The sequence below is a fragment of the Diorhabda carinulata genome, chromosome 5 (genome assembly GCF_026250575.1).
Source record: "Diorhabda carinulata isolate Delta chromosome 5, icDioCari1.1, whole genome shotgun sequence".
NCBI classification, from domain to species: Eukaryota; Metazoa; Arthropoda; class Insecta; order Coleoptera; family Chrysomelidae; genus Diorhabda; species Diorhabda carinulata.
Window position 1 is genome coordinate 28800938 of NC_079464.1, and position 21244 is coordinate 28822181.

Genomic DNA, 21244 nt, shown 5'->3' on the forward strand with positions numbered 1-21244 from the left:
ACGAGTACCCTTGATAAACGCCACCAAATCTGTCTCGCCATACATCGGTCTCAGCTTAGCATTCCTCCGGATCTTTCACGCACCATTCTCGCAAACAGGGCCAAAAATCTTTCGCAGTATCTTACGTTGCCAGCAGTTGAAAATCCGTTCACTTGTCGTCAAAGTCCATGTCTCGCATCCGTATGTGACTACGGGACAGATTATTATCTTGTTAATTGTGAGCTTTGACATTCGTGAGAGCCTTCCAAATTTGAGCGCACTCTGGACTTCCCAGGAGCATCTGTTCCCTGCAGCAACTCGTGCCTTAATCTCCGTTGTCACGTTATTATCTTCAGTTATTAAAGCCTCGAGATATTTGAATTGGTGGTACACAGGGAAGCGATGTTCCCTGATTTGGGAGGTCGGGGTTCTCTTCGAAGTTTTCTGTTCATTGAGTCATCTTGCTCGCTGGAACTCCTCAACCGCTCCTAAAAGAACCGAAGTGGTCCGTACCATGATGTCAATATCATACACATAGGCGAGATGCTGTATGAGCCTATTGCAAATAGTTCCTCCGCTGTTCCCCAATGGTTTATATTAATGAAGAAACTGTTTTAAATTGTTGAGTCGCGAATTGTATTTTCTGGTTTTTGTTTTGTCTTGTACATTGTTGTTTTTCGAGGCTACGTTGCCCATTTTTGTGAATAAGATATGTTGGATTAAATATTAGTTAACCAACATTCATTTTTATTTTAGGATTTTCAGAGATACGCAATGGAAGAATAAAGGACGTTACGCTGTAACTAGAATTCTCAACGCAACCTTCGATATCCTGTAAGTCCAAGTTTCCCTTAATAAGAAGATGTATATCACAACTACTGGCATACGCAGACGACGTAGTGATCCTTTCAACATCAGAAAATGTGATAAGGAACTTTGAAGAGTCTTCATAGAAACGACAGTGAATCAGTGAGTCAATGAAGATACATCAAAGTTCATAATAATGACAACACCATAAGGGAAGTGAACAATGAAAAGTTTTTTAATACAATTGAATGAAGGAAAAGCAAAGAGCTTGAAAGAAGTTCAGAGTAATGTATATCTTGGGGTGGTTCTCAAGGACGACAATAGTGAGCGACTTAGCGAAATGTGGAAAGAAATAGAAGAAAATAATGGAAGAAAAGAGGTAAAAAGGGGGAAGAATTATGGCTGAGAAGTACAAATAATGAAATAAGGGATGTATTTGGAGAAACAGAACTAAAAAAAATAATAAGATTCAAAAAAATGAAGTGACTGGACCACATACAGAAATCCAGATTTTGGAGCAAGAAGAAAAATGATGAATATAGAACAATGAGGAACAAGAAAAAAGGAAGACCGAGCAGAGGATGGTACGCAGAGGTGATGGAAGAGAGAAAGAGAGGAATTCCATGCTAATGGCTTAAAAGTCCTAAATATATACATCACGAATTGAAAATGTCTATCTAAGACCGAGTTTCAAAGACAAACCCCATTTTGTTGCTATTTTGAAAATTTAAAAATAATTTTTACTGACTAAATAATCATCAATTGATTTAATTTTAAATACAGTTTCATTAAAATAAAGGATAATTCTTAATCTTGAATGAATACCATGAAAATGTTGTTTGTTTTCGGTTACAAAAATTGTGTCGAATAATCAATAGATAAATAAATAGAGGACAAATTCGAAATAAAAAGATAAATTTATTGATCACATTAATTACAAAATTAGAAAGAAAATTAAATATTTTTAGTCTAATTTTTTTATACTACATACCGTTATGTTCCAAAATTAAAACATTTTTTATTAAGGATGAAAATAATGAATATGCAACATAGTGTCATCTGAAAAGTCGTAGTTTTAGAGTCAATAATACAAATAAAAAAAATTTACAAAATTAAAGACGTAAAATATTCTATATTACACTTTTTTACCATGTAAAAACATAAACAAATCCACTTTATTTTCCAAATTTCAATTATTAAATCGATAATCAATTCATATATCATACAGTAGGGTGGAACAAATAATCAATACGAGCTTCAATAAAATGATCCTCTGAATCTCTGGTTTTCATTTTTTCTCAGTCGAATAGAAAAAAAATTCATACTTCATTAGTAATTGATTGTACAGAAATATGTTCGTGAAAAATTTTGTAGGAAATTTAATGCTCTATAAAAAAGGTATCTTACATTTTTTCCGTAAACCTCATCATTTGAATGATATTGAAGATTCAAATTTGATTGATGATACCTTTTTTGTATAGCATTAAATTTCCTACAAAATTCTTCAAAAACATGTTTCCAATCAATTAATGATGATATGATATGATTTATTTCTTTTTTTCTAGTGAACTGAGAAAAAATAAAAAACAGCCAAATTAATAGCGAATATTTGGTGAGAATTTTTTTAGAAATCCATTTTTCCGTGTCACTTGTGAAAAACATAATTAAAATTTGTATAAACCATAGTATATAGAGATTAACAGGAATTGAGCACCGGCTTTTTGAGAATAGAATTTTACCTCAAAATTAACAATAACAAAACAAATTATAAAGGTCTGGTTTGTATCGGTGGGTGGTTAGGTTAAGTTGCGCTAGTACTGAAATTTGTATACGAATTGTACTACTAGATATTTAAATGTATACTCGTGAATGATTTTTATTTCATATTCATCCACCCCTAATAATGTAGACATGATTTGTATAAGCACATCATATGTATATCATTAATTAAGAACTCCCTATATATACACAAGGGTGTTTAAAAAAAATGTTTTTCTTTTGTAACTTTAAATAAAAAAATCCCCACAAAACATGGACTGTTTAATTCAACTATAAGGGGTAGTTTTATTAATTTTAGTTACCCATTTAATTAGAATATTAAAAATGATTAAAAATCGTTATTCTTAAAGTTGATTCTTTGAGCTTCACAAAACTAAAACAGTAAGATTACAAGAATCAACAAATAAAATAATTTTACTTGTTTGTCCTAAAGTTTATATTATGATTTTCTGGTCAATTATACACAAAAAAGAAAAGAAAATACCATTTTTTGACATTAACTTTGCTTAGGGATAGTTATATAAATAATACTCATTTTCAATTTTTTTTATTAATTTCAATCAGTTATAATACATTTAAAAATACTGCTAGATCAGAGTAGGGTTTTTACATTCAGTGCCTCCAGATGGTAATCGAGTGATAAACAACAATTTATTAAAGTTCGAGACATAAAATATGAACCATTCTCTGCGAAGCGAACCAATTTACCGAAAAATAAAGCAGAACTTTCAGGCTCTCGTTTAAAACAGTGGAACTTACTTGCTAATGTCCTTGATATCACAAAGATCAGCGAATTAGGCATGAAACGTTCTCAACGTTTTTTACAAAAGAAGATGGACTTTGTTTTTGCAACGACATAAAAGAAATTGGCATACCTTTTATTCCTAGCTCTACAAAAAACTCCAAAGCTGTTTATTACCCAAAGGAAATAAATTCCCATCACTTCCAATTGCTCATTCAATATGCTTAAATCAGTAAAGTATCACGAGTATAACTAGCAGCCAATTGGAAATTTCAAAATGGTCGGATTTTTGATGTCAATGTCAATCTATGGCAATAATCTCAAACAACTGTAGGTAGAAATTTGTGTATTCAGAATATTTGATTAAAAACTAGTCAATATTAAACATTTATTATCAAAATAGGCACCAACAAAAACAGTAAGATTGTGATACAAAAGACATGAGCATTTTTATCATATTTAAGGTATAAATAATTTATTTTAACTGATTTTTCACACTATATTTTTATATCAAATAAATTTGAAAACATATATACATACACACATCCCCCATGGATCCAAAGGAACACAAAATAATGGGAGAAAGCGAAAATAGTTATATACATAAATTGTCTCAATACTTAAATGGAATTAATTCAAAACTAAACAAATACTTTCCCAAATTAGAATATAACTAATTATCTTCAGACGACACTACGTTAAATAAACGATTTTCTACGCATAAATCATAAAGAACAGAAACGGTACAAAGTATTAAGAACTCTAAGCACTCCAATGACACTACACATTTTTTTAGAGGATATATTCGATACTAAATGCTATCTACTGCTAGATATAACTTAGGCTAATTTCACAATGCTTAGAACCTCACAGTTATGAACAATTTATATGACATCCTGTCATTACCTTTTTTTTATCAAAAACAAACATGTATTTTCTAATGTTAGTAATAAAAGACTGAGAATTTTAATTTTACCTGTTTTCACCTGATATTTTTTCTTCGTATAATATGTATAGTTACTTCGATGATTTTATTTCACTTCATTTCTAATTTTTTTGTAAGGACTTTTTGAAACAAATACCGAATTCATATTTAAATTTTATAAATTTTACTACCTCTACATATAAAAACACTGTTCAACATGCACTTGGTCACTAGACAACAAAGATTTACATCAAGGCAATAACATGTATTAGTCAGTACAAATATTGTAATTGTTGAATAGGGGTAGTATACAGCGTGTTTAATACAATAAAATGATGATGTTGAACCAAATCAAATTATTAAACATATCAATTATTCAATCGTAAACTTTTAGCTAAAGAAAAGCCTCAGACATTGAATTATTGTTCTTATGGACTATTTGAAAGTATATTATGGAATTCAGTTTAATAAAGAATGAGATTATTAAAAAGATCAAGTTTATTTAGTAAAAAAATGATCTTCACAAAATGGTATTATTCTTAAATCTTCATTTCTTGAATGTTTGTTATCGATTCTAAGTCCATTTTAGTAAATATAATCTCGAGGTTTCAAACTAAATCTTTAGTAAAATATAAACTGATATCTTTGGTTTTCTTCTATTTCGTGTTGTGTTAATGCTGTTTTATTTATGATTGCTCAATCTATTATATAAATATTAAGATGTTTGTCCTATGTGAACAGTATCAAAATTATTTCGAAGGAATCTCATATAAACGATTTATTGTTTTTGATGCTTTAGATTTTAGAGTAATTGAATATTTTGACAATATATTATATCCTTTATGACTTATTCTAATTTTATAATGACTATAATAATTGCTTGACAGCTATCCTTGCCATGACAACTGGTGAAATGGGGCCGGAATGTTAGAACTCGATAATTGAAGCTGCAAAATTACACCAACAAGAAATTCATTGATAGTTAAGGCATGTCTTATTTCTCTTACGGGGCTCAACCTAAATAATCTTTGGCTGTTTTGCCACTACTTACAGTTCCGGAGCAGCAAATTTCATCACTACAACACTGACAAGGACGTTTTCAACATTTATCAAATTATTTTACTAAATATGAAATTAGAATGAGACATAAAGAATATTATCAAATAATTTCAGTAGTTTTTAATCTAAAGCATCAAGAAGTTGTGATGGTATTACATAGCATTTGAAAAAAAGGATTAAAATCATCAGTATAATAAAAAATCAAACTACATTAACGACCAAGGAAATAGCAGAAAAATTCAAGTATAAACATAAAATTGAAGAAATTGTTGAAAATGTGAATAACTTAAGCTCATAATTTATTGTTTCCACTTTATAAATTACAATTTGATAATTAATAACAAAAAATCTTTGTACAGTAGAAAACTGTATGTATTTTGGTACTCATTTTATATTCAGGAGGCAATAGACTTAAGAAGTGAAAAATGTATTTTGTTCATTATAGTAAAATCCATTGTGGTTTGATATCATCGAATAAAAAAATTAATTATACATTTACACGTTTGTAATTGAAATAAAAAAAGGTAAGTACTTGTAAAAAACACAGCAATCATTCAGCCTCTTGAAAAAGAGATCTTCAATTTTCTAAGCATACACCATAAAATTATTTACAACTGCTTTGAATACGATCTTTTCTATTTAGTTTTGAGTTCTGAGAAAGAATAATATTCCTTTTAAATATATTCTCATATATAAATAGACTGATTTCTGTTTAAAAAACTCTAAAAATTCATATACATGGAATTAAACCTCTTGTTTTGTATTTTTTTATCAGTTTTATTATGTCATTAATAAATTACAGATACACGCTGTGTATTGCGGTAATACAATAGACCTACAAGTTAAAAAAGTTGTGCTTTTTCATAAATTTAGTCTTCTCAAAAACAAAAGACAACGTATGTATATATAAATAGATCTTTTGTGTCATCACTTGGTATATAAGTTAAGTCTCCTTAAAAAATTGTATTTTCTACAATAGAAAAAGAACAACTTGAAGGATATGAATAACACAACAAAAGTCGCCATTTTTACGGCTGCAATTTTGCCACTGACCGATTGCGAGTTGCGTTTTTTCTTTTTTTCTTTTTTTGTTTTAATAATAATTGACCGTTCGTGTTTTACACACAATTCACTATGAGATCACACTTTGCGGTACGTTACCATAGTCTGTAACGCACTTACCTGCAGATTGTGTACTCGACTATGAGAGTCTCGGCCTTTTGGATACTTCACCGTCGTCGTCTTCTTCATCTGAGTCACCTCCTTCGTAATCTACCAAACCCTGAAATTGACAAAAAATATTAATGAAAATTATGAGAAATTCTGAGAAAAATTTACGAAGCTATCCAAGAAAATAACGTCTATAGACGTAAGTATAACTTTGAGCTCTACCACTTATACAGAGAATCAAGAATCATGATAACAACAATCAAGATCGGCAGGCTTAAATGGACAGTAGAGGCAGAGGGAGACCAAGGCTAAGATGGACAAATGAAGTCTCTGAAGATGCTACAAAAATTGGTGCAGCAGACTGGATGATCCTTGCAATAGAAATTAGAAAGTTGAGGCACCCTTATGAGGCTGTAGCACTAGTGATGATGATGAAAAGCCTACTACCACGGTTGACTCTGATTGATAATCATCTGCCAGAAACTAGTGTTAGCTATTTCCAGTGCACACAACAAATTATTTAAATCTAGATTTGTGTTAGGCTAAATCTACAGCTCCAGAATGGTTTTGCAAGAAAATTTCATATAAATGAATTTTTGTTTACTTTCACAATTTCTTGGAAGGTGTCAAGCAGACATCTTTTTTTATTTATGTGGTATTAAAATATTTCGGCAGATCAACTAAACTGTTTAAGTACCACATCTGATATTTTATTAGTCAGCCTAATGTCTATAATACAACCAACAATTACATAAGGATCTACAAGTAAGTACACTAAAAACTAACTTGACCAAAGCCAAGAGAAAATATTCAGAAATCTGAAAGATATTCAGACAGAAAAAGAGAAAATACAAAAAACTAAAGTTTATTGAAGAACATTTTAGAAGCAAATAATTGTGAAATTTTTACTAAAAAATCAAGAACAAGGTTAATTACAAAGTACCCTATATCAGGGATAAAGAGAGAAGGCTTTTAATAGATCCACTTGAAAAGGTTAAAAGATGAACTAAATACTTTGAAAGAATATCAAATGGATAAAAAGAACCGGAACAATAAGAAAGTATAGAAAATTAGGAAAAATTATAAAGACCAGATAGAACCCTTAGAATATCACCAATAGTTACATAAAAAAGTGAAACATGGATTTTAACAAAGGATGAAGGAACAAAACTAGTTATATGGGTAAAGAAGGTATTGAGGAAACTTTTTGGGGAAACAAAAACAAGTGAAATAGAACTAAAAAAAAACTGAAAGATTTGTATAAGAAGATACATAAAAGCCCAAAGAGTAAAAAGGTTGGAGCATACTAAAAGGATATTGGGAAAGAAAAAATGGTTGGATGCTGTTTTGAAGGATATTAGAGAGGTAACCGAATTGGAGTGCAAAAGTACAGAATCACGACCTGTGGAGAGGAATTGTGAAATCAGTTGAGGACCAATAAGAAAAGAAAGATAATCCATGGGCCTTAAATGCCTGTAGAACTGTAAATATATTCTACCAAATGTCTATTGATGATTATACATAGATATAGAAAGAAAAAATATTTTTCCCAATAAAATATGTATTAAAATTGATTTACCCTTTTAATAAGTTGTGTTTTAGTTTCATTCGAAGCTACAGGACTCGTCGCCGTTTGTCCCGCCGTACTTGTATTATTATTATGAACGGCACTTTTCGTCGACGAATTATTATTCATTTTCGGACCATTTACTTCCGGTTGTTTCTTCTCCATTATTTTACCAATACTATCCAAATCAGTATCGAGTTTCTTACTCAGCATATCGGTAGGAGCGGTAAGAACGGTTTCATTATCTTCGAAATCGTCGTCATCGTTAAACCACATCTCTTCTTCTTCGTCCATTTGTCTTTGGTCCCTACGGTAACGACTACTTCGTAATATCGATGGTACCCTAAAAAAATTAAATCATAAATACAAAATTGAATTACACAGAAAGCAAATGTATAAATTATATTATCAAGTTAAATTCTCACCCATCTAAACTGTTTCTTTCTCTGTCCTTCAACTTGTCCTGGTGTTGATCGTATCTCAATTTGAGTGATTTAAATGTTTGTACATAACAAATCTCATCTAAGCATTTAGCATAATTTTCTACAACGTGAGAACATAAGGTCTTGATGTCTTCCACTTTGATGAATTCGAACATTTCAATAATAGCAGAGTCTAATAGATTATACCGACCATTGTTCCTAACGAATGCATCTACCACAGGTGCAAACAGATTTCCTTTAATTATATACCGATTGTAAAATTCGTCTTTTAATGCTATTAGTTTCCGCATAAATCTTAATGCACAAAGTACAAGAAATTTGTGTCTAGATTTCATGAGAACGAGTATACGACGTAGTAAATCTTTGTTCAAAATACAATTCTTTATATGGTACGTATGATGTTCTACACAGAAGGATAGAAGTTCAAGAATTAGACCCAAGAGCTGAACACTTCTGTAATCCTCTTTTTGGGGTTTGTCATGAACAGTATTTTCCAATAAAGGAGCTGAAAAAGATATTGTTAATCAATTAATCGACAGTACGGTACAAGATTTCATCCACAATACTAGAATTTGAAACAAAGAATTCAGTTTATTTATTTTACTAGGTATAAATAAAAATAATATATAATATTTCAATTTTACACATCTTAGACCTTTTTCTTGATTTTTTGAAAAATTTATTTTAACAAAATCTTACATGGTTATAGCAGAATATATTTGATGTATTAAATCAATATATAATCATTTTTATCCACAACTGTTTATTTCTGTATACTTAAAAAAACTTTTGAACCAAATCATTAGAGTATTACAGTTTTAGGTTCGGGGGAAAACCTGTTTAAAATGTATACCCAAACAGTTGTTAATGGCAAGTTATAATTATCACTATCATTCAGTCATCTGCCAGTCATTCAAAAGACCTACAAATATGTACTGAATGAAAAAAATATAATATATCTATAATTTGAAGAATATCATTATATTAGTAATTCTTCATGTATGTTGATCACTTAAAAGGTAATTATCACTAATATGTATTATGAAGAAATTTGATATCAAGTTTCACAACTAACATGAGGAATTGCTTTAATATTTGGGTATATTTTAAACAAGTTTAAAGCAGGAAAAAAATTTGATAGGAAACCAATAGCTTTAACAATACATTAACCATTGAATCTAGAAATTTACACAAGATTAACTGATTCATTGGTAGAACGAAATATAATTCAACTGAATACTAACCTATCAAGATGTGTACGCTGTGCTTATAAAAAAAATTGAGGAAATCCGTTTTTTCTGATTTATTAACAGAAGCTAACATATTTTCTGGATCCAAAAGTAATCTAAGAACGCCCATTAACTGAACTGCACCACCTAATTCTGGATCATTATCACAAATCATTTGCTCAATAATGACATTAAGAAGCATTTGATCCTGAAAAAAAAAACAAAGTCTTATACATATTCATTTTTAGCATACTTAAATATACAACATAATTTTACCCCATTAATAATTTCATTTCATGATTTTTTTAGGTAAAAAACAAATTTACAATTTTTGTTTATGGAAAAATGAATAAAAATTATAATAAAGTTATTGCAAAATTAAGAATGACTTTTCTTAAAACTAATGAATTTTAAATAATTTAGCAGGGAACAGACTTGAAAATGGGACTTTTTCTACACATTAATTTTAGTATAAATTATAAAATTTGCACTAATTATAGTAATACAGTTTTAACTATGTTGGAATTTATGGAACCATTGGTGGTATTCATACTAAGCACACTGTTTAAATTACCACTACACCAACACTCACAATTACACTGTCTGACGCGAGTTTCGATAACCAAGTTATCATCTTCAAAGACTGAAGGTGGACTATTTACCTTTTCAATAACTTGGTATGATCAGTAAGAATACAGTTTCAGTTGATGTGATTGTAATGGCATAAAATTTAGAAGACGTTCAGTTTTCTAACGATGGGTGAAATTGGTGGAGGGTTATGTGCTAAATAAACAGAAGTTACAAAGGGAAAGTTCAAGCATGATTCAATATCTTATCTTAAAAAACTCATACCATGTTTATGTCAAATATATGAGACGTAAATTGGAGGGTTTAGAGAATATATCAAAAATTTGAAAAACAAATTTTGTAATAACACACATAGGAAAATAGTGTTATTGTCCAACACAACGACTCTTTTATTAGAAATTTGTCTTTGTCCATTTTGCAAAAAATTAAGTTGAAATTTTGAACGACAGTATTAGATAAATACAAATGAAGTAAAAACTTGAAAAGTAAGAATTTACATTTTTAACATTTTCTGGTTTAAAAATCTATATGTAGCGAAAAAATTAAGTAAGAGCATGTGATACCCACAAGTTGGCCCTGCACTTTCAAGTTAGAAATATTTTGATTGTTGTTATAGGTTATGTTCCATATCATTCTAAAACCGCATAGGGCTGAGATTGAAACTTTCAGTGAAAATCCAAAAAGGGGTATCGCGATTTTGACAGTTATTCTGGATTGTGCTAGGTTAGTAGGTTCATTCTATGTTGTTCCAAAATACAAACTTTGAAAAAATTATTCTTCACAAGATTTGAGGAAATTTTTTTTGCAGGCGCTGAATTTTCAAGCTATTGTGATTTTAATGATTGTTTTGATTTGTTTTAAGTTGTTCCACCAAAGAATTGCGTTCTAGTAAAGTTATTTTTTTGAAAATTCTGAGAAAATAAATTATTCAACTGATATTCTAGTTGTATGATTATTTGATGATCTAACTCAAATTTATAAAAATACTACTTACTAATAAAAAATTATTTTTATAAATAGCAATAATCATACAAGTGGGACAGGTTAAATAATAAATTTTTTCAAAAGAACATTTTTATCAAACGTAATTCTTTGGAACAATTCAGAACAGCTCAGTACAATGTTTAAAATCACAATAGATCGAAAGGAGTAAACTTTTATTATTGGTACTTTTAATTAGCTAGAAAAAGCTCTGTCTCTACTAGTCAAGATAATTAAGTTTATACTGTATTAATAAATGTTTAGTATTATTCGTACCTCATCTGTATTGCTGGCTTGTTGTAAGGTATACTCTCTCACTACAGATGGTGAAAATTCTACAATATAAGTAAGTATATCAATGGAAGCAGTCTTTGTCTTAAGGTCATCCACAGCAAGAGTTATTTCGAGAGCTGGTAATATTCCAAGTGATGTTAACGTTTTGTAAAAAGATTCTTTAGCCTGCGGCTGTAAATTTTGAGAATAATTGCAGAATTCTTTTAAAAATAACACCAAGTCCCTTCTTTTGGTATCAGGCGTACTTAGATCTGTTAACATTGAGAAAAGTTCTGTCAAAAACTTTTCATCTTCTTGTACTAGAGACACTATTTCTACTTTGTTGAAAAATATAAAACTGCTTAATGTTGAAAGCATATTTTCTTCAAAGACTGAAGGAGTTGGCAGCACAACATCTTGAATATACTGAACTCTGAATGTTTGATGAATTTTTGAAAGTAGTTCTGCATTTTTTATTGGAATTGCCTCTTTGAATTTTGCTTGCTGCCTTAGATATTCTCTATGTCTCTTTGGAGTTGGTAATGAAGGATCATACTCTAAACAGCCTACTACATCAAATATCAATTCATCACTAAACATAACATCAAACAGAGCATTTTTATTCAACAAAAATATATTTTTGAATATATCATATAAATGATGTAATCCTTCCATACTTTCCAGGTCCTCACACATATGAAATAAATTAATAAGTTTTCTTATATATCCTTCACCTTCTATTGCTGTAGCTAATTTTTCTTTTTTCATTTGGGAACTCAAACAGTTGCTTATTAACTCACTGATATCTTCAAGACGACTGAGTTCACAATTGGGTAACTCAATAGGTGGCGCGGAATCAGACATATCATCAAATCTTTCATCTTCAGACTCCTCGACAATATCCTGTGTAATTTCCACTGAAGGATCCTTACCCTGTACTTGACAAATTTTTTCCCAAATTTCATCACAACCCACTTTTTCTTGAAAACTCAAAGCTAAATCAAAATTATCACCCTCAGACCACACAATTAAAGTGTCTTGTTGTTTTTGATAAGCCGTATCAGGCTGAATCTTGGATTCTAGCAATAAGGAATTGTCACTTTCGGCACGCACTAATAAAGAAATTCCTTTTAAACGATCAACATAAGATGAAGAAACATGTCCTGTTCCTCTATCATCCCACTGTCTATCAGCATTTAATGCATATAGCTTCACTCTTCTCCTTGTATCAGTCATGATTGGAATTTTCTACTACTTTTCTATATACTGGCAAATTTCCCACATTCCGTCTGTAATCAAAAATTCAAAAATTGACATAATATTCATAATAAAGTAAAGCAAAAACATAACATTTATGTCAGATGATTAAGTCAACAAACATATCAATTCGTAAATAATAAACACATCAAATTAACGTTCTACCAACCTGAATATCAATATTTTGCTATTCAATTTTGCAAAATGAAATTTAAGGATGCAGATTTGACTAATTTTCTTTAAATGCAAACACACGGATCTTCGGCAAACAATGAAATGTAATTTAATTGAATTTATCTTATCTCAAAACAAGTAAATGCGATGATATTTTTCAAATGCACTTTATCTATTTTAATTATTTTCGTATTAGCACGTCATACCGACTTCTTTTTGTAAACGGACACAACACTAACTTTCGCCATATTGAATTCACAACAACGCTCAAAGAACACAGGGGGACGGACGGGATCACAAGGGCAAATTCAAACAGATCTGCGCATGCCGAGGCGCGAAATTTAATTAGGATAAAATATCACATCGTAAAAAGATCTTACTTTGTAAATTATGTCGTCAGAAATCTATTTACTTACTAATGCTGAGAATTTTATTGGAAACCATTCACAGGAATTCTCAATCAAATGAAATTTTAATATCGTAATATTGACAAATCTTTATATAAAGTAGCTCATTTGTTGGAGCTAAAATATTTTACTATTTGTTTCAATGAAACTCTTGACTCATAAATAGTATTTATAAATATAGTGTCAGATGTAAATTTGAAGTTTGTTATTGGAGGATAGCTCTCATATGATTTAAAGTATAATAAATAAAAATAAAGTATATATGTTTATATTTATTGGAACATACCCTCTTTCATTGTCAATGTCGTGTTTATCTGTCATTTCTATTCATCTGGTGAATTTTTCGAATAGCACGTTTGACAGTTTTACATAAACCAAATAATAAACAAAAGTTTTATTTTCAAATTTTAATATCAGTTTCGATTGTATTAATTGTTTGACAAAATGACTTCAATTCAAGAACGTCTTCAGCTAAAAAGAGAACCACTTGATAAGTGGTCTGTTAGAGAACAATTATGCCTAGCTTCTGCTGTTTGTCGAAGTGGTGATCAAAATTGGATGTCGGTATCTAGAGCACTAAAACCTTTTGGTGAACCTAATCGACCATCGGATTGGTTTCATCAAAAAAATTGTGCTGCCCAATATGGTATGTTGTTAGGAAACGTAGAAACCCCTAAAAGAAAAAATAAGAAGAGTAATGTTGATTCGGGAGGAGAAACTCCTGCAGAAAGTATATTAAAAAGGTTGGTGGCTGAAAGACAAGCAGAATTGAAAAAGCTCTTAACTGAAGAAAAAACAGAATATCAAAAACTTCAAGCTGATATGGTACTTCTTCAATCAGGTAAATTATTGCAGGGCTGTTGAAAGTTACAATACTAAATGTTTCATTTGAAGGTAAAGTATCTGAAGAACAGTTGGACAAATGGTGTCAGGAAATAGAACAAGAAGAAACTCAAAAAGAACAAGAATCTATCCTACATTCTCAATGGCTCAAAGAAAGAGAGTTAAGAAAACAAGAAATAGAAAAAGTTTGGAGACCCACAAAGCCTATAGTTGGCCATAAACGTAAAAGTTCTGATCCTCTAGACAATTTGATAGAACAAGAACAAATGGATGAAATTGCACTACAGCAGCAGCAACCTCATCATCAGATATATCCACAAACTCCTGAACCTATGAAACAAGCTCTATCTCCTTTACTTACTAGCTTATTAAAGTCTCCTTCTCAAGTACCAAACACTCCTATTTTACATACAGCCATAACAAATAGACCTTTACCCAATACTAGTACCAATCCTATGATAGCCAGCTTATTAAATTCATCACCAACTGTAACTGTAAGTAACTATTTATTCAAACATCCCTACATATGAGAAAACATAGTCCTCTTCTGTGTTTATCTAATTGAAAAAAAAATGATATAAATTTTTGAAAGGGTTGGTAAATATCAAACCATCTGGAAGGTTTCATTGAAAATCCTTCATAATCTAGGTGAAATATAACAAAACTACGCATAGCAGAGATTAAATACTACAGATGTCTCAGTAAGAGGTAGAAACGAAATTGTATGTTAGGAAAAGAATGCTTTCTACAATTGCCATAAAATAGACCCTTATAAAAATTTTACATTTTGAATGGAGAATCCTGAATCAATCTGTAACTATGTATGTATAATTAAATCACTGCAGCTGCAAGTGATAGTCTTATATTATGAATGCTTAAACTCTGTTTATTTGCCAACAGTACTAAATCACTTGACACCTATTATAAATTCTTGTTCAGAGACTCGCACTTTCCTAATGACTGGTAGGAGGCGTTCTCTCCCAGTACCTAAAGTTAAAAGATTTAAGTCTCTAAAGTTGTTGCCGGTGGTTTCAAAAGTTCTCCAATGAGCAGTACATACCCAGATGAATTCTTTTTTACATGAAAATAATCTTCCTTTGCATCATTCAGGATTCTATAGGGGGCATAGCACAGCAACTGCAGTCTTAAATATCACGGAGACATGTGACCTGCACTGGATAAGGAGAAGGCTGTCATATCTGTCTCCTTGCATTACTATTAAGTCATTTGATGAGTTGGATCATGATCTTCTTTGTGCAAAGCTGAAATATTTGGGATTAGACCAAATATCTTGTAATTTTTTGGGGTCTTACTTGAAAGGAAGAAGGCAGAGAGTTTGCAGGGATCAGAGATTATCTGATGCTGGCAAAATAGTATCTGGTGCGCCACATGGTTCAATAATTGGTCCACTTTTCTTCTTCGAATATGTTTTTTATGTGTGTGACAATGTCTCTCATTCTCACATTCAATCATATGCTGATTACACTTAGGTTCTGCACTACTTTGATTCAGTAGATCCAGAAGCAGCAGCTACACAGCTGAATAAAGATCTGTTAAGTTTCCTTGAATATTCCATGGATCATAATCTAAATTTGAATGCTCTAAGTCTGAAGTTTTGCTGCTTTGTTCTCAGAGAGATGTACAGAAAATTTGCAATAAAATTTAAAATCGAAGTTGAGCAGTAAGACTTGGTATTCAAACAATTTTCTAAGAATTTAGGATTAATTCTAGATGTGGACTTGAATTTAAAAGAAAATTTAAAGATACTTTTGTAGAAAAGCTATAGTATGATGAATCTCTGTCATACAAACAGATCTATTCTTAATTTTAAGATGAGGAAAATGAGAGAAAAATATCTGGTATTGTCAATTTTTACCTACTGTGATGTTATTTAATATACTTGTCTTGACATGGCATCAAAAAATCTTGTGCAATATGCACAAAATGTGTGTTACATATTTATTTTTGAACGAACAAAGTATGACCATGTTTTTAAAATTAATTAATTAAATTGGTTAAAAATGTCGAGTGTTGCGAACTTTCATTTTATGTGTCTTCTTAAGAAAATGCTAAAGCATTCGTCAACTGTTTATTTGAGGGAAAACTTGTTTTACGTATTTAGCTGTTAATGGTTATGTTGCTCTTCGCAAAGACCTTAAATTGTGTGGTATAAATTCATTTAAACCTAAGTACAGAGCAATTTTTTATAGTTCCACATTAAATTCTCAAGGAGGGTAGCTAGTATCATCTACTATACAATATTTTATTCACAAAGGAATATGCTGTAATAATTTATTTTATTTATTAAGGTATCACCTAGTTTACAACAATTAGTAAGTTCAGCAATAGGCCAAGAAACACAAGAAATTATTGGACAAATGCAGCCTTCTCAACAACAACAACAACAACAACCTATAATTCCAAATGGTATATTAGATGATGAAAATTTACCTAATATAAAAATAGATGATTTAGCAAACAGTATTTTGGTTCAGGATGGTCCCCTACCAGAAATCAAAAAAGAAGAAGTTGATGATATTATTTCAGAAATAATAGAAAATGCCCATGATATCGTCACTGATCCTGAACAGCATTTGGAACTAGATGGGAATGGAGACATTAATCTGGGATTGGATGATTTTGATGATGATGATGAAGCTGATTTACAGGATATTGGACAACCCAAGACAGAGGTAAATATTACTTTTATTATTAATGAAATGAAATAACGTTACCTCCCATTTCTTTTCTTTATATTTATTTTAATTATTTATCATTTATTCTACAACTTTTTGTAGTATGCTTCCAAATAATCTTCTAAACCATTTTATTATGCTGTGAACTTTCTGCTAGCTACTATCTATTGTTCTAATTTGATTTGAAAACGTAATAAAAAAATTCCAAACTATATTTTTATAGACAAAAGATGATGAGAAGAACGAAGAGAAGATTGTTTCTCCACCACCTATTGTAGATCCTTTCGAATTTCGAGAGGATCCTGTAATTCCTTTAACTCATTCTGTTAAGGTTTCCAATATAAACAAACAAGACCAGAAGCAGTATGTTCCACAATACCAACAGCAAACGTACACGGAATCTGATATCAGTGAAAGTAAAGAAATTGATAACATGGAAACTGATAACAAAGTCGAAGATACACAAAATGTTGAAGTAGATGAAAAAAATTCGAGCTCAGATACTACTAATCAGGTATTTTCTAATTTATTTATAATTATTTATGGAAGGAAATTGTTTGCATGACAAAATTTTTGATATTAACTTGTATTATTATTTTGCAGTTCTATTGGTTAACCAACCATTTGGGGTACTTTGTTTTATTATGATTTATTGGTGATTATTTGTTATTGGTGATGACTTGTTAGTTTAGAGCCTATAAGATCATAAAATATGTTTTTAGACTCATTCAACAGAGGATACAAAACCAGATCTTCCCGAAGAGATTGTAGTTAAAGAAGAACCGGCTCCTGTACCTGGATCAGTTGAAATAGTAGAAGTAGTTGTCACAGATGATGATGAAGAAATTGAAAAAGTTGAAAATAAATGTGAAGTGGATACTTCAAAAGTTGATAACATAGAAGAAATAAAAATTCCAAAAGAAGAAATAGAAGAAAAAGTGAAAATTGAAATCGAAGCGAACATTGTTACTGATAGCAAAGAAATAGAGTCGACAGCTACTATTGAAGAATCTTCTGAAACATCTGATACAACTGCTGAAGTGAAAAAAGAAGTTGAACAAGACACTGTTCCAAAGACTGAAATTACAGATGAGATATACGATGAAGCAAATATAGAAGTCAAGTTTGATAAAACCGTAAAGGCAAAGAGGGATTATTCAAGAACAAAGAAAAAAGACGAGAAAGGTATGTAATCATAACAACCAATGGTAGGGTTGTTAGATATGTTTTATTTTAGCTTTTAATATATTACTAGCAATAGAAAAGGCTCAACTTGAAGATCCAGATTCAACAATGGAAGATAATCTATCAGATAATCCACCTGACCAAGACAAGAAAGATTTAAAACAGAAAATAAAAATTGAAAACGATAGATCCAATAGTCCATGGACGGAAGAAGAAGAAGGTGCTGCTAAGGGTAGCAAAAGGAGATATTCGACTCCGGTCACACCTACTGATTCCATTCCAAATTCTCCGGCATCAAGTTCGGCTATTTGTGACGATGATCGCGAATATAAAAACTGGAAAAAATCCGTCATGTTGGTTTATAATAGGTTAGCTACTAATAAATACGCTTCGTTGTTTTTGAAACCAATCAATGATGATCAAGCACCAGGTTTGTATTTTTTATATATATATATTTTCAATTCAAGTATCACTGAATTTTTCTAATGATAAACTTCAAGCTTTGCAACGTTTTGGAAGACCCTTTATGAAAGTGTCAATTCGTTTATCAAGTCTAAAATAGCTAAAGAATGGAGTGGGGATGCAATATATATTTTCACAAATCGATGGTAGTGCTATGGAAAGATCCTTGTCAAGTGTTATCAGTACTAGATCTTGAAGAAACTGTCATAAGCAAACTTGACATAAATGTGATTGCTTAAATGCTGTACCAATAAATGAAATTGAAAATATATGCCAGATTATACGAAAATTCAAGTCACAATTGAGATAGAACGATATAATTTAATCTTCTTAATATTAGTCCATATAAAATCAACAGTAACTTAAAAACAAGATGGTATAAAAAATCCAACTTAAGGTGTATGTTCATGTTGGCTTAGAGGGTCAAATGAGGTCACGTGGTGTACTTTCGATTGTAGCGCCCTTTTAAATGAATGCAGGGTCAAAACAGTGAAAAAAAGCATTAAAATATGCCACCTAAGTATTATAATTAAGTAACAAGCAAAATCTTGAAAGTCAAAATGAACAGTTATTTATATGTAATTTTTAGGTTACAGCGCTACAATATATCGACCAATGGATCTACTGACTATCAAGAAAAATATTGAAAACGGTACAATCAGATCAACACTCGAATTTAAACGGGACACTATGTTGATGTTTACCAACGCCATCATGTATAACAGAACAAATAGTTTAGTGTACAACATGGCGTTAAAAATGCAACAAGAATGCATAGAACCCATAGAAATATTGATGATGGCTGGAAGCAATAACGATTTTTCTTTAAGAAGAGAAACCAGAACCAGTGACATAGGAACAAAACGGAAGAGAACATTCACTGATGAAATTTTATTAAAATCCACTGCAAAAAAGAGGAAGGAAGATTAAACCTGGAATTATGATAGAGCAGAGCCAAAGGGAGAAGAAATTTTGTTCAATTAGAATGAAATTGAATGGTTTGAATTGATGTTTTAGAAATGTAATATTCAGTTGTAAAGAAGATTTATTTAAATAGATGAATAAAGAGGTTAATTTTGAAAACCTTTTCAATTTTCACAGGACAGAAAACTCTTTAACAACCACAAATTGTAAGTAGTGACATCGGTTATAAGATAAATGATAAATACTGTTTACTACCACTACACCAACACTCAACATTACATTGTCTCATGCGAAGGTCTTTGTAGACGATATTGGTTATCGAAAAGTTTCGATAACTAAGTTATCATCTTCAGAGAGTGACGAGAAACAATGTGATCAATATGAACAACAACAACGGTTCCGGAAATTTCAATTTAGTTAATATAAATTAAATAGATAGATCAAGGAAAGTTCATTCAGAAAAAACTTCAAATCTAATAATAATTACTCAAGTCCGATGTCCCTTGAAAAGACAAAAGCCGATCAGGCTCTTTTACTTGAACCATTAGAAAAACTACGATTTGATTCCTAATCAGCCGAGAAGTTAGAAACTGCTCTGGCTTGGTTTCGCAGCCGGATGGTCCTAGTCACCTCGTTAATGAAACCCATCAGCTGTTCTTCCGTGAAGCCGGTATCGGGTTGTTCCCCTCAACTCACGGCAGCTGCAAATTCATAGTGCGGGTGCTTTTGGAGCCACCTCGATCGATAGACAGAACTAGGGGTTTGCTTTACCTGGACCTCCGGGTTGGAAGCCTTGGGTGAAAGAGGGTTTAGGTCGAGGCAACCTTAAGATTTAGTGCTACAGCCTTGGCCTTGCATCTCCTTTTTTTTCTACGCACCATTCATGTTGCGACGTTTAAGCCGGGCCTTGTAAAAAGCACCGGGTAGATCTTCGACATCGGTAGAAACCGATGCTTTATGGATAGTGGGTTCCTAGGTACCTGTTTGCTCAGAACCCTCGGGAGAAGAGGATTTGCTGCTCTTGCAGTGCCGTAAAAATTTCACCTGGTTACCTGGTCACCAATTACAATGTTCCCATTCTCCCAATTCTTTGTTTGTAATACTCAGATTTGGGTAGATACAATTTTAAAGCCATTATTTTTTGTATTCATACCTCTTGTATAGAAATCTGCAGATTATTTTCATAAAGGTTTTTCTGGAGGTATCTGTAAGTGGTCACCATAATGCAGCGAGATGGTGCTCTGTTTGCTAGTGAAAGCAGTTCAGGTTCAAACCCGGGTTGAGGCTATATCTAAAATTGGAAATTCGACGGAAACCTGTCAGGAGGCAATAGCAGACCACAGTATAATGCTTAGATAGCTTCTTAAAATAGATTCTTACATCTGTTGTTAAACTGTATTTACTGTCTATGGAAAGCACAACATAGGTCGAAGTGTCGCCTACATCTGATCATGGATATTATAATTATAATATCAATTTATAATATAATTATAAATTGAGGATATAGAATATTTGATAAATGTCTGATCATATAAACATAGACCAAGCTGTAGGGAAAAGAAGAATTTACTAATCAATTAGACGATCTGAGAAAACAGCTGATTTACGTCAAAATGACTGCTGTGGGGTGAACAATCGACTTTCTCGTATATACCCGTGTTAGCTTTTCAAGATTTTTATCGGTAATTCAGTTGTTTTGTAGTGTTTTTTTTTGTATTATCCTATTAAGAGGTCTTCATAGATACTTTTCAGAT

At 31.2% G+C, this 21244-nt stretch overlaps 2 protein-coding genes across 4 annotated transcripts; one reads left to right on the forward strand and one right to left on the reverse strand.

Moving 5' to 3' along the window:
• Positions 1 to 3096: 3096 nt before the first annotated feature.
• Positions 3097 to 13251, reverse strand: LOC130894249 (serine/threonine-protein phosphatase 4 regulatory subunit 3). Its single transcript, XM_057800921.1, has 6 exons — positions 12969 to 13251; positions 11546 to 12831; positions 9716 to 9908; positions 8454 to 8976; positions 8041 to 8371; positions 3097 to 6573 (listed from the first exon to the last, which is right to left on the reverse strand). The coding sequence occupies exons 2-6, from the start codon at positions 12776 to 12778 to the stop codon at positions 6493 to 6495; spliced, it is 2361 nt and encodes a 786-aa protein (XP_057656904.1). The 5' UTR covers positions 12779 to 12831; positions 12969 to 13251; the 3' UTR covers positions 3097 to 6492.
• Positions 13252 to 13688: 437 nt separating this feature from the next.
• LOC130894247 (bromodomain-containing protein 8) lies at positions 13689 to 19649 on the forward strand. 3 transcript variants are annotated; one of them, XM_057800917.1, is made up of 7 exons: positions 13689 to 14221; positions 14275 to 14717; positions 16533 to 16916; positions 17143 to 17433; positions 17642 to 18104; positions 18157 to 18534; positions 19156 to 19649. In XM_057800917.1, the coding sequence occupies exons 1-7, from the start codon at positions 13825 to 13827 to the stop codon at positions 19494 to 19496; spliced, it is 2697 nt and encodes an 898-aa protein (XP_057656900.1). In that variant the 5' UTR covers positions 13689 to 13824; the 3' UTR covers positions 19497 to 19649. The 3 variants fall into 3 exon arrangements, with proteins under 3 accessions (XP_057656900.1, XP_057656901.1, XP_057656902.1); XM_057800918.1 differs by having other exon boundaries at positions 13716 to 14221; positions 18175 to 18534; XM_057800919.1 differs by having other exon boundaries at positions 13716 to 14221; positions 17251 to 17433.
• Positions 19650 to 21244: the final 1595 nt, after the last annotated feature.